General features: G+C 42.2%; 1 protein-coding gene across 1 annotated transcript in view; it reads left to right on the plus strand.

Annotated features, from left to right (window-relative positions):
- LOC115227567 (von Willebrand factor A domain-containing protein 3A-like) overlaps nucleotides 1-15,000 on the plus strand; it is a 76,641-nt gene that overhangs the window by 47,513 nt on the left and 14,128 nt on the right. Inside the window, 6 exon segments of the mRNA XM_036500724.1 lie at nucleotides 1,108-1,202; nucleotides 2,620-2,794; nucleotides 4,235-4,338; nucleotides 6,297-6,415; nucleotides 13,622-13,764; nucleotides 14,878-15,000. The exon segment at nucleotides 14,878-15,000 is cut by the window's right edge and continues 22 nt beyond it. Coding sequence (XP_036356617.1) covers nucleotides 1,108-1,202; nucleotides 2,620-2,794; nucleotides 4,235-4,338; nucleotides 6,297-6,415; nucleotides 13,622-13,764; nucleotides 14,878-15,000 — 759 coding nt within the window.

Genomic DNA, 15,000 nt, shown 5'->3' on the forward strand with positions numbered 1-15,000 from the left:
AGATATAAATACATATATATCTGGTCCAGGAATCATATCCACATATGTTGTGTTCTTGAGCAGAACACTTCATTTCACGTTGCCACAGTCCACTCACCTGATAAAAATGAGTAATTCTGCGATGGACTGGCATCCTATCCAGGTTGGAATATACATACAAGCCAGAAAAAAAAAGGAAACTGGTCCTATGCTCTTTATGGACTAATTTGGACTTATCAGTAAACCATATCTATGTGTATATATGTATATATGTATGTATATATGTGTGTGTGAGTGTGTGTGTATACACACACATATATATGTATATATATATATATATGTATGTATGTACATATACATATATAGGTATATATACACACATATATACATATACATATATACATATACATGCATACATATATATATATATATATATATATATACATACAATGGAATTCTTTCAGTTTCCATCAACGAAATCCACTCCCAAGACTTTGGTCACCTTGAGGCTATAGTAGAAGACACTTGCCTAAGGTGCCATGCAGTGGGACTGAACCCAGAACCATGTGGTCGGTAAGCAAACTTCTTACTGCACTGTCACATCTGCACCCATATCATCATCATCATCATCATCATCATTATCATCAACATTTAATGTCTGTTGTCAATCCAACCCATGCCAGCATGGACAATGGACGTTAAATGATGATGATGATGAAAGAGGTGCAGGCGTGGCTGTGCAGTAAGAAGTTTGCTTACTGACCACATGGTTTTGGGTTCAATCCCATTGCATGGCACCTTGGGCAAGCATCTAGCACTATAGCCATGGATTGACCAAAGCCTTGTGAGAAGATTTGGTAGATGGAAACTGAAAGAAGCCTGTCACACACACACACACACACACAAATATACCAATGCAATACAGATGAATATATAAAGAAAATGCTCACATGTATACACACACATGTATACACACACACATGCACACACACACACACGTCCACATCCACACATGAATACACTTATACCCACACATAAGAACACATATACATCAACACTCACATCTTAAACAATTTTCTCAACTCTTTAAAATTTCCATTTTCTCTTCAATAATGGTTCCACTTTTAGGTTATCACAGACCCCAAAGTTTTACCAATTTGTCCATCTCGCATCCAAGGAGACCAACATCCTGCATACCAGCTTTGATGAACAAGGAGAAAAATGTAAGACTTCAGTTAATATAATTCTGTATTTGAACCTTTGCCCTAAGCTTTTGGAAGGAGACTACTTAATTAGGTCTGAATTACATTTGTTATATATAATTTTGTTTTCATTGCTGTTGGACATGTTTACCACCTTTTCAAACTCCACCTGTCTAACACCCGTGGACATGTTTACAAAGTCAGAAAACAGCACAGCTCCTTCCATGACTTTCAGAAACATTTTTTCACGCTAAAAGTTGCTGAAGCATGGAACAAACTGCCGGCATCAGTTGTTAGTTGTCAGAGCACTGCATCCTTCAAAACTTCCATGCTTCCTGAGATTCGCCAACACTACACCTGATTTTCTCCTCCCCTCTATACAAATGCAAGCATGTATCTGACTCATACACTGTTCACTTCCCAGACATTTCTACATTACTGCATATATATATGCTTTATATGCACTTTTGACAAGTTGTGGTGCACCTGAGCACTGTATACAATAATTTCATTATATACATTATATATAAATTTGTTAAGAATTCTAGGAGTAAAAGAGAGAAGGTACCAACAAAACTCAGGTACCAATAATAATTACAAGATGGAGACCAACACTTAAATACCAAGTTTTTAAACACTGGACTAGACTTTGTACCTTTGACCTTCAGAATGTTGAAAGCAAAGGATTAAATCCATTAAAACCACTAATCCAAAGAGGATTTTAATCCAACAGCGATTATACAAAGCCAAGATTAACTTCAATGCATCTCACTCTGACAATGGCTTAACTGGATGAAGCTATAAAGTCACTCTCATCCAAAGAATTTAGTGCTTTTAGCTTAGATTTTCTTGGGGTCAGCCAGATTGGAACAGTTTTAAGTGTAACCGGCTGAAACTGCAGGGATGATCTGGAACTTGACTGATGATAGAAGGCTCTGAATGACCCGTCCTTATTTTTTCCTGTCCTTCTTTGTATCGTCTAACTGTCCGGATGTTTTGTTGTTGCTGTTATGGTCTTGTTCCATTTTCTGTTTTTTTTTTACACACACACACACACACACACACACACAACACACACACCACACATATAGCTAAGATCAAAGGCATGTAAAAGGCACTAGTCAAGCGTAGTCGATGCCAGTTCCACTTGACTGGCCCCTGTGCTGGTGGCACATAAACAGCACCCTCTACACTCTTGGAGTGGTTGGCATTAGGAAGGGCATCCAGCTGTAGAAACACTGCCAGATCAGGTTGGAGCCTGGTGCAACCTCCTGGCTCTCTAGACCTCAGTCAAACATCCAACCCATTCCAGTATGGAAAGCGAACGTTAAATGATGATGATGATATATATATATATATATATATATATATATATAAGCATAGTCCTAGTCTTCATTTCCACGTGAGTTTTGGCTGTCATTTTTTCATATATTTTCAGGTTACCAATGAAAGACCAACAACAAGTGGTAGAGTAACAACTGCTGGAAGACCACTGTCCAGTGGGAGGCCACTGTCCAGTGGGAGACCACTATCCTGTGGGAGGCCAACATCCAGTGTAAAACATCCAGCGTCTGTTGGTAATAAAGTAAACCATTTACCAGTTTCTGCTGCAGGTTAGTTCCTTTAAAAATTTGCTGGCTTTCTGATATTCAGCCCTTTGATACCAAAACCTCCTAAGTCCACCTCAGCTTCTTTGGCACAAACTTCTCAGTGATTGAAAGTCAGGCCTTCCATCAAAATGTCATGTTAATTTTTTAAGCAAACGCTACCCTAACCCTTTTGTTACAACCCGGCTGAAACCTGCTCTGGCTCTGAGTATGAATGAGGACAGCTAAAGAAGTGCCAATCACTGAAAGTGGATGGTATCTATGGAAGAATAGGGTGGTGAGCTGGCAGAATCGTTAGCACGCCGGGCAAATTGCTTAGCGGTATTTTGTCTGCTGTTATGTTCTGAGTTCAAATTCTGCCGAGGTCGACTTTGCCTTTCATCCTTTCGGGGTCGATTAAATAAGTACCAGTTACGCACTGGGGTCGATATAATCGACTTAATCCGTTTGTCTGTCCTTGTTTGTCCTCTCTGTATTTAGCCCCTTGTGGGTAGTAAAGAAATAGGTATCGATGGAAGAAGGAGACCCAGGAAGACATGGGATTAAGTGGTAAGAACCGATCCCAGAACGTTGGGTCTCATGGCACAGCTTCTGTCAAACTGTGCCACCCATGCCAGCATCGAAGGTAGATGTAAAACGATGATGATGATGCTGATGATGAAGGGTGATGTTGACTGCCTTTCATCCCTTCAGGGTCAATAATATAAGTACCAGTTAAACACAGGGGTCAATGTGATGAACTAAGCCCCTCACCCTGAAATTGCTGGCCTTGTGCCAAATTTTGAAACCAATATTATAAGTACCTTTTTAAGGTAGCAAGATGGCAGATTCGTTAGCACACCAGGCAAAATGCTTGGTGGAATTTCAACCACCTTTATGTTCTGAGTTCAAATTCCGCCAGAAGCAACTTTACCTTTCATCCTTTCAGGGTCATAAAATAAATACTGTTTTACTTTGGGGGTCAGCCTAATCGGATTACCCCTTCACCAAACATGCTGGCCTTTTGCCAAAATTCAAAGCCATTATTATGAGTTCTTTGAATATAAGGAAAAACTCTGATAGGTGCTTTTTATCATCATCATCATCATCATCATCATCGTCATTTAACGCCCGCTTTCCATGCTGGCATGGGCTGGACGGTTTGACTGGGGACTGTCAAGCCAGGAGGCTGCAGCAGGCTCCAATCTGATTTGGCAAGGTTTCTACAGCTGGATGCCCTTCCTAATGCCAACCACTCTGAGAGTGTAGTGGGTGCTTTTACATGCCACCGGCACGAGGGACAGTCAGGTGGTTCTGGCAATGACCACACTCAAAAAGTGTTTTTTATGTGCTAGCTGCATGGGAGCCAGTCCGGTGACACTTGCAACGACCATGCTCGAATCTTACTTTTCACATGCCACATGGAATTTTCATCAAACTGATATATAAACCTTTCTCTGTTGCCAGGTTCTGTTTCCAAGAGTTTTCCAAAAGCCAAAACTAAAGAGGCGAAGAAAGCATTCTCAGCGGAATCTTTGGTAGGAATCGAAGACTATGTCAGTACAAAACAGGTAATGACTGGTTTGTGGTATGTTATACACAATATATAAATATGTAATGCCACATGTAAAATACTCCATGTTGTATCACCACCACCAACCCATCATCTTTTAATGTCCGTTGTCCAAAATATAGCTATATTCTATGTTATATATATTGTAATATATAACATTATATGTAAAATGTTATGTATTGTATGCTACATACATATAATATATATATATATATATATATATTATATATATATACATATCTATATAAATATATACATATCTATATAAATATATATATAAGTAAATAGGATAAAATATTTTTCGAGAAAAAAACTTTATCAATGGCCAGCATATCAAAAAATACCTTTAAAGGTTAAATTTATAAATAATTTACAAAATAAGGGCAAAAGAAAAATTCTAATGCCAAATATGCTGAAAAAAAAAACAAAATTGTCAATAACCATTATAATTTATGCATCTCGAAACAAACCGATAGAAATTTCTAAAAAATCCGTTATTACCATATTGGTCCCAATTTCGGGGTTAATTCATAAGAATTTTCCCCTCTTCAGCGATAAATATGTGAGATATAAATGAAATACTTACTCATACCCATGGAAAAAGCAAGCACTAAGCCCTGGCAGGAAATTTCTATCGGTTTGTTTCGAGACGCATAAATTATAATGGTTATTGACAATTTTGTCTTTTTTCCAGCATATTTGGCATTAGAATTTTTCTTTTGCCCTTATTTTGTAAATTATTTATATAAGTAAATATATATATATATATATATACATCTATCCCTTAGATGGTTTAAACACCTCTGACTTACACCTTATATATATATATATATATATATATATATTAACCTTGGATCATAGGGCGACCTGTGTGCTTGAGGAAACCTATTGAGTCAAGTACATCAACATAAAATAAAAATCAATGGATATTGTAGTTGTGATACCTGTGCCAGTGGCATGTTGGGCCTCACACAGGCAATGATGAAAGACCGATACCTCTGAGATATGCTGTGACTGCTAAGACCCAACAAATGAAGTGAGTTCATACCTCGCAGGACGGCCTGCTGGGCTAACCTTGGATCGTAGGGTGACATGTTGTGCTTGTGGAGACCTATTGAGTCAAGTACATCAACATCAACATCAAAATAAAAATCAAATGGAAATTGTAGTTGTGATACCCATGCCGGTGGCATGTAAAAAGCACCATTCGAACGAAGCACCACCTGACTGGCGTCTGTATCAGTGACATGTAAAAAGCACCAACCGATCGCGACCGTTTGCCAGCCTTCCCTGGCCCCTGTGCCGGTGGCACGTAAAAAGCACCCACTACACTCATGGAGTGGTTGGCATTAGGAAGGGCATCCAGCTGTAGAAACACTGCCAGATCACATTGGGGCCTGGTGCAGCCTTCTGGATTCCCAGACCCTGGTCAAACAGTCCAACCCATGCTAGCACGGAAAACGGACGTTAAATGATGATGATGATGATGATGATATATGTGTATATATAATGTATATATATATATATATATATATATATATTATATATTCATGATGATGATGACTAACAACGATGATAGCAATATCAATGGTGACGACTATGAGAATGATGATGATGATGATGATGATGATGATGATGATGATGATGATGACAGTGATGAGGATGACCGATGAGGATGTTGATGATGATTATTATCATGATGATGACTCATGACAAAACGTATGACAATGCTGAACCTCTAAATTACATGTACATCCATCCATGGGGCTTCCTCACAGTTTCCATCCCCTAATTTCATTCGACGTGCCAAAAAGGTGGTGAACAAGATTTCTTACCCCCACCCCCCCAGCCCTGCCTTCCTCCTATTTCACCAATGTTACGCATAGAATGTCTCCTTAAACTATTTCGTTCTGTTTTACTAATAATGGCTATCGGTACTTTTCTTTGGTTTTTTAGTGGTTACGTCGATACAGTTTGTCGAAACAAAAGCTGAATCTAAGCAAACTTCTCTCGACACCGGCCTGTAAACATGACGAAACGAACGTGAAAGTTCTTCACAGACAAGTCTCAGCAAAGTAAGTCGATTTCAATACGTTTCGGATTTTTAGAATAGATTTTTTTGGCGATCATTCGATACTTTTTTTTTTTGGAAGCACTCCGTCGATTACGACGATGAGGGTTCCGGTTGATCCAATCAACGGAACAGCCTGCTTGTGAAATTAACGTGTAAGTGGCTGAGCACTCCACAGACACGTGCACCCTTAACGTAGTTCTCGGGGATATTCAGCGTGACACAGAGAGTGACAAGGCCGGCCCTTTGAAATACAGGTACAACAGAAACAGGAAGTAAGAGTGAGAGAAGTTGTGGTGAAAGAGTACAGTACAGCAGGGATCACCACCATCCCCGCCGGAGCCTCGTGGAGCTTTAGGTGTTTTTCGCTCAATAAACACTCACAACGCCCGGTCTGGAAATCGAAACCGCGATCCTATGACCGCGAGTCCGCTGCCCTAACCACTGGGCCATTGCGCCTCCACTCATTCGATACTAGTAAGATAACTGTCGCTTATAAACCCACGTGAGTTTATTTACATTTCTGAAGAAAAAAAGATACCCTTCCCCCACCCCTAATCATAACCCTAACCCCACATATATAAAAAAATTAAAATTTTACGGAAAGTGACGATCTTCTTCTTCAAATGTAAACAAATACACGTGACGTAAACGGGACTCATATCGAAAGAATGCCGTTTTTTTTTCTTCTTTAACCCTTTTGATGCCAACCCACCTGAAACTGACCCCGGTTCTATGATGTTGTTGTGACGAAATTCAGGACACCCCCCTGTGAGAATAGACTGACCAAATGATTATAAATAGTAATGGTCTGAGTGTGATAGAGAGAGACTAATCGCAGGAAGTCATAAGGTAAAATCTTTATTATGATCATGAGATCGAACATCGAAAAGGACATAACAAGACAGACAAAGGCAAAAATGTTACGCGAGTTCGAATGAGACTTTTAAAAATTTAATCATATCTTTCTATATATATAAAGCTGAAGTTGTCTGTGTATGGCAGGTTTGGTAGCCTTCAACTAACACTATCTCCTCCGAGACCCTGCGGCACAAGTTGACCAAAATTGAGAGTATTTTGCCTTTAAAATATAATTATAATAATAAGTCGTTCTTCGAGAAGAACGGTGGTCTCCTTGGCAACGCTTACGACGTGTGTTTTCCCTACCCTCCCCTTCCCCACAGCTTCACGAGGGAGGGAAAGAAGGGGAGGAGCAAGACAGGTGCAGGTGCGAGCATGGACGCCGACACACGAAGAATTGGAAGAAACCAGACTACAGCTTCACAGTCAACCACTACTACGGACAACTCTGCCACGACCACCACCAACTATGGCGAAAGAATGTATCTGGTGGACGCGCCTGAAAGGATTAGAGACAAACACTTTCCTCTCTGGTCAATCTCTCATCAACTTCTTCAAGTATCACTAGCGAATGTTTTAAAAAAAAGATGGGTGAATGTAGCAAGGATGGCATGTATGAATGACGAAGCCATCTTGAGCATGATCCTATGAATGAAAAAAAGAAAGGAAAAAGAGAGACATTTACTGTAATATGACATTCTTGGCCAAGGTTACCGTGGTGTTTCCGTAGGCTTTTCTTTTCACGGATAAACCTAATCTGTTTTCCCTTTTTACATTGACATTTATGTGAATTTGGTTGGGTTCCGCCTACCAAATCCACTCACAAGGCTTTGGTCGGCCCGAGGCTATAGTAGAAGATACTATACGCCGTGGTACTGAACCCGGAACCTTGTGGTTGGTAAGCAAGCTACTTACCACACAGCCACTCCTGCACCTATATATATATATATATATATAAAACTGAAGTTGTCTGTGTATGCCGGGTTTGGTAGCCTACAACAAACACTATCTCCTCCGAGACCCTGCGGCACAAGTTGACCAAAATTGAGAGTATGATAGAAGAAGGCTTGCTCTTCCTTCCGTAGAAGAAAAAATTCAAATCGGACCATGTTAACACCAAAAATTATTTACATCAAAATGGTGCTTCTTTTCTATGAAAATCCCTATTTTTTACGATTCTTTGACTGCTGTGTCGCCATTTTTCGGTGTATTTCAACCAGGAAAATGTTCACTTAAAGAGAATAACAAACTACATAATGCAAAATTTTTGCTTTTCAAAAATTCCAATTCTAAAGGGTCGAAAAGAAAACAAGCCCGAGCAAAGCTGGGCGATACTGCTAGTATACAATAAACGAATAATTGGCTTACTTTTGCCTTTAAAACGAGAACTTTTGAATATTTATTTTAAAATAAAATTATAGAACATAACATGATAATAAAAGGTAAAAAAAGTGTCAGGTTCCAAAATTGAACCCGGCAGTCTGAAAGGCCCAACAACTAATTTTTCCTTTCTTCGATGATTAAGCTGGGTTCCTCACACCCACCTTTCTCATCACATCCTTCCATCGTTTTTCATATTCACTCGGTGGCAGGGTCTTCCTCTCCAACCCCATCTTGCTCTTCAGATGATATCTGAAGTAATATAGCAAATTGGGACCGGAAACGAAGGACACTGTCATGAAACCTTCCATTCTAGTCCCTCCATACACACTCTGTACACAACCGTACAGTAAAAACAAGCCTTACCTTCCTTTGTGGGTCCAGTTGGTGGTATCACCTTTATTATTGATCTGCAATAAGTCATAAGTTGTCGTTTTGGGAGTTTGTCAGAGTATCGCCTGTTTGTTTGTAGTTCGGGGAGAGTTTGGGTACAATTAGCGAACAGTGGTCCCGGTGCGCGCACTCTCAAATCTGCGCTAGCTAGTTGTAAGTTGTTGATCCTACAACGACTTTTTAACCCTAACCCTAAACCTAACCCTAATCCTAACCCTAAACCTAACCCTAACCTTAGTTTACTCTTTACTCTTTTACTCTTTTACTTGTTTCAGTCATTTGACTGCGGCCATGCTGGAGCACCGCCTTTAGTCAAGCAAATCGACCCCCTTACATATTCTATCGGTCTCTTTTGCCGAACCGCTAAGTGACGGGGACGTAAACACACCAGCATCGCTAGGGGGACAAACACAGACACACAAACACATACGTCATCATCATCATCATCATCGTCGTTTAACGTCCGTTCTCCATGCTAGCATGGGTTGGACGGTTCGACCGGGGATCTGGGAAGCCAGAAGGCTGCACCAGGCTCCAGTCTTATCTGGCAGTGTTTCTACAGCTGGATGCCCTTCCTAACGCCAACCACTCCGTGAGTGTAGTGGGTGCTTTTTACGTGCCACCTGCACAGGTGCCAGGCGAGGCTGGCAACGGCCACGGTCGGATTGGTGTATTTTATGTGCCACCGGCACGGAAGCCAGACGAGGCGGTGCTGGCATCGGCTACGAGTCGGATGGTGCTTTTTACGTACCACCAGACCAGGGATCCTGGCTGGTTCAATTCGATTTCGATTTCGCTTGCCCCAACATGTCTTCGCAAGCAAGGGGGTTGGCATGGGTGCCTGTTGTACGGTCAGATTGTGTATTTTACGTGCCACCGGCACGGAAGCCAGTGGAGGCGGCACTGGCAACGGCCACGAGTCGGATAGTGCTTTTTACGTACCACCAGACCAGGGAACCTGGCTGGTTCGATTCGATTTCACTTGCCCCAACATGTCTTCGCAAGCAAGGGGGTTGGCATGGGTGCCTGTCGTACGGTCAGATTGGTGTATTTTACGTGCCACCGGCACAGAAGCCAGTGGAGGCGGCGCTGGCATCGGCCACGAGTCGGATAGTGCTTTTTACGTACCACCAGACCAGGGATCCTGGCTGGTTCAATTCGATTTTGACTTCGATTTCGATTTCGCTTGCCCCAACATGTCTTCGCAAGCAAAGCGGGGTTGGCATGGGTGCCTGTCGTCGGATGAGGTTCTATATCGACTTCGCTTGCCTCAACAGGTCTTTGTGTCCAAGGGAGGAAAGGCATTCATAAGTGGGCTGGGCTCACTTGTCCTGCCTGGTCTTCTCACGTACAGAATATTTCCAAAGGTCTCGGTCGCTGGTCATTTCCTCAGTGAGGCCTAAAGTTCGAAGGTCGTGCTTCACCACCTCGTCCCAGGTTTTCCTGGGTCTACTTCTTCCACGGGTTCCCTCAACTGCTAAGGATTGGCACTTTCTCACACACCTATCTTCATCCATTCTCGCCACATGACCATACCAGCGCAATCGTCTCTCTTGCACACTACAACTGATGCCTCTTAGGTACAACATTTCTCTCAAGGTGTTAACGCTCTGTCGAGTATGTACACTGACATTACACATCCATCGGAGCATACTGGCTTCATTCCTCACGAGCTTACGCATGTCCTCGGCAGTCACGGCCCATGTTTCACTGCCATGTAGCATGGCTGTTCGTACACACGCATCATACAGTCTGCCTTTTACTCTGAGCGAGAGGCCTTTAGTCACATGTATATATATATATACATGTATACGACAGGCTTCTTTCAGTTTCCGTCTACCAAATCCACTCACAAGGCATTGGTCGGCCCAAGATGCCACGCAGTGGGACTGAACCCGAAACCATGTGGTTGGTTAGCAAGCTACTTACCACACAGCCACTCCTGCGCCTAAAAATAATGTTTGTAAAAATAATTTATTTACTTAGTTTAAAAAATTATTTACTTTGCGTTTTATTTACTTTGTTGGAAAAATATTCTTTAATTTTCTTTGATATGGATTCAGCCTTGAAATACAAACATACGCGCAAGTCGTTGTAAGATCGACTACTTACGACTAGCTAGCACGGATGCGCGTGTGCGTGCACCGGGACCACTGTTCGCTAGTAGTACCTATTTCTTTACTACCCACAAGGGGCTAAACATAGAGGGGACAAACAAGGACAGACATAGGTATTAAGTCAATTACATCGACCCCAGTGCGTAACTGGTACTTAATTTACCGACCCCGAAGTGATGAAAGGCGAAGTCGACCTCGGCGGAATTTGAACTCAGAACATAATGACAGACGAAATACGGCTACGCATTTCGCCCGGCGTGCTAACGGTTCTGCCAGCTCGCCGCCCCGATCCGCAGTAAGTCGTAAGGTGTCGTTTTGGTAGTTTGCCGGACTATTGTCAGTTTGTTTGTAGTTCGTTGGGTTGTTACGTTGGTGTTACTCTGCTTCGTTATATATTTTATCCTTACTACACGGTTATAGTGTAAACAGGTGGAGGCGCAATGGCCCAGTGGTTAGGGCAGCGGACTCGCAGTCGTAGGATCGCGGTTTCGATTCCCAGACCGGGCGTTGTGAGTGTTTATTGAGCGAAAACACCTAAAGCTCCACGAGGCTCCGGTAGGGGATGGTGGTGATCCCTGCTGTACTCTTTCACCACAACTTTCTCTCACTCTTACTTCCTGTTTCTGTTGTACCTGTATTTCAAAGGGCCGGCCTTGTCACTCTCTGTGTCACGCTGAATATCCCCGAGAACTACGTTAAGGGTACACGTGTCTGTGGAGTGCTCAGCCACTTACACGTTAATTTCACGAGCAGGCTGTTCCGTTGATTCGGATCAACCGGAACCCTCGTCGTCGTAACCGACGGAGTGCTTCCCTCCCTAAGTGTGAACAAGAATCATCATCGTAAATAGTGGCGATACAACAAATACAATCTTTATGGTTCAAAGATATCTTATTAAAACTTCTCATCAAAATTTCATGTTAATTTAAGTTCCAAACGACAGCTTAATAATAACAAAGTTCCGTTGTGTCTGGGGAGAGCCAATCTCCTTTTGTGCCTTATAATTTAACACACACACTGGTAAAATTTCTACTCATTTACTTATTTTTCTAAAATTTTCGTTGTGTCTTGCAACCTTTTCAATAATTGTCAACAACTATTGGAAAGGTTCCTGCACTCGGATCCCTGGATTGTGTTACTATACTATTTTTTGTATTACTATACTAACTATTACCATATGTATGTATTGGGCTTCACGGAGGCAAAGTGGTTGAGTTCCTTTCAAATATTGGGCCTCACAGAGGCAATGACTGAGACTTCTGGCATTGTTATGCTTGAAAAGAAGACCCATCAAGCCGAGCAAAGCCACAGTCATGGAAGATACTGGTGTTACGCAAATGGCACCTGTGCCAGTGGCACGTAAAAGCACCCATTACACTCTCAGAGTGGTTGGCATCAGGAAGGGCATCCAGCTGTTGAAAACCCTGCCAAATCAGACTGGAGTCTGGCGCAGCCTTCCAGCATGCCAACCCAGTCAAACCGTCCAACCCATGCCAGCATGAACAATGGATGTTAAATGATGATGATAATGATGATGATGATTAAATAGACTCCAAAGAGGCTGGTGTTATTCTGAGTCAGTAAGACTTGTGGTGAAATTGATGAAATGATTAAAGTGAATTCACCATGACTAGTGGATGCTCCAATGTTTTTCCCCTGTCAACTTTTTCCTGAAGAAGGATTTTCTCTGAAACACTGGATTTCCCATTTGCTCAACTCTTTTGTTTTATTGATTGTAAGATAAATGTGTTTTCTTTATGAAATCTCAGAGCGAGATGTAAACAGTAACCGCTCAACAATGTAAAGTATAAAAGCCACCTCAATATGGCTAACCACAAAGTGGGGGTGTTACTTTCTGTGCCCTTGAAGTATTTGCAAAGGGAGGCCATCCCTTCCTCGTAAGCCTGAGTGACACGCACGGACCGGTTTCGAGATTATTGTCTCTTATCAACGGGCGGTAACCACCAGGTCACGATGAAAGACAAGGCCTGCTTTGCAAAAGAGTTTTTCTAGTGACATCTGCCAAGGGCACAGAAAGTGTGTCTAAAGCCAGCTGGAGACGATGATCTCCTGGGGCTAAAAAGCTACAGTAACACCCCCACTTTGTGGTTGGCCATGTTGAGATGGCTTTTATACTTTACATTGTCGAGCGGTTACTGTTTACATCTCGCTCTGAGATTTAATAATGCTTACAGTCAGTTTTTCGAAATCAGTGGCAGACGTCACTAGAAAATCTCTTATATATTTGCAAAGCAGGCCTTGTCTTTCATCGTGATAAGAGACAATAATCTCGAAACCGGTCCATGCGTATCACTCAGGCTTACGAGGAAGGGATGGCCTCCCTTTTGCAAATACTTCAAGGGCACAGAAAGTGTGTCTAAAGCCAGCTGGAGACGATGATCTCCTGGGGCTAAAAAGCTACAGTAACACCCCCACTTTGTGTTTTCTTTTCTTTTCAGATATTGCAACATCTTCCCCAGTATCAATGTCAATGGCACTCTCAGACATCTTCAGCTCATGCCGCATGAACTTAAAGAATACATTAAAAGACTGGAATGTGTCCTCAAACATTACCTTCATAGAATGCAATGGTTGCTCAGTGGTAACTTATTTCATCTTTCTTTTCCTCTCACCAATTATTCTATACCACCTACTCAATCTCTCTCTCTCTCTTTCACATTATCTTTCTCTTCCTTCCCTCTCTCTTTCCATCTCTTTCTCTTCCAGTTCTTGAATTTTCTTCTTCCTTCTCAAAAGCACCCACATAAAAAGCACCCAGTCCACTTTGTAAAGTGGTTGGCGTTAGGGAGGGCATCCAGCTGTAGAAACCATGCCAAAACAAAGGAGCCTGGTGCAGCCCTCTGGCCTACCTTTCTCCTTTCAAACTGTCCAACCGATATTGGCATTGGAAATGGACATTCAATGATGATGTTGATCTTCTTAACATTCACTTTTCCACATTTGCATGGAATTCTATGGACGTACACTCTTCTGGTCACCAACTCTCACTTGTTTCCAATCAAGATAATATTTGCCCACCATGGAAAATGCACCATCCGAATGTGGTTGATGCCAGTGCCCCCTGACTGGCTCCTGTGCCGGTGGCACAAAAACACCATCCGAACATGGTCGAGGCCAGTGCTGTCTGACTGAATCCCATGTCGGTGGCATGTAAAAAGCACTATCTGAACGTGATTGATGCCAGGGCAGCCTGACTGGCTCCTGTGCCAGTGACACGTTAAAAAGCACCCACTACACTCTCAGAGTTGTTGGTGTTAGGAAGGGCATCCAGCTGTAGAAACCTTGCCAGATCAGATTGGAGCCTGGTGCAGCCTCTGGCTCACCAGTCCTCAGTCAAACCGCCCAACCCATGCCAGCATGGAAAGCAGACATTAAACGATGACAATGATGATGATGATGATGATATACACATCTTCATCATTATCTTCATTTAACATCTGCTTTCCATGCTGGCATGGGTTGGACGGTTTGACAGGAGCTGGCCAACTGGAGAGCTGCCTGGGCTTCGTGTCTGATTTGCATGGTTTCTATGGCTGCATGTCCTTCCTAACGCTAACCACTTTACAAAGTGATGATGACGATGATGCTGATGATGATATGACCAGTTCCAATGTGATTCTATGAAGCATTCCTTTGAACCCTATTTCAAAATCTCTAATAAGACCCTTTTGTCTCTTTGTGCTCCCCTTTGCAGGCAGTCGACGTGTCTTCGGAACGGTCATTCACAAACAGTCAACGGTTCTCATTGATACGTCTGGCTCAATGAATCGCTACTTGGACGAACTGAAGAAAGAACTGACCAGTCTTGTCTGGGAAC

Source organism: Octopus sinensis, linkage group LG2 (assembly GCF_006345805.1).
Source record: "Octopus sinensis linkage group LG2, ASM634580v1, whole genome shotgun sequence".
In the NCBI taxonomy this organism is placed as follows: domain Eukaryota; kingdom Metazoa; phylum Mollusca; class Cephalopoda; order Octopoda; family Octopodidae; genus Octopus; species Octopus sinensis.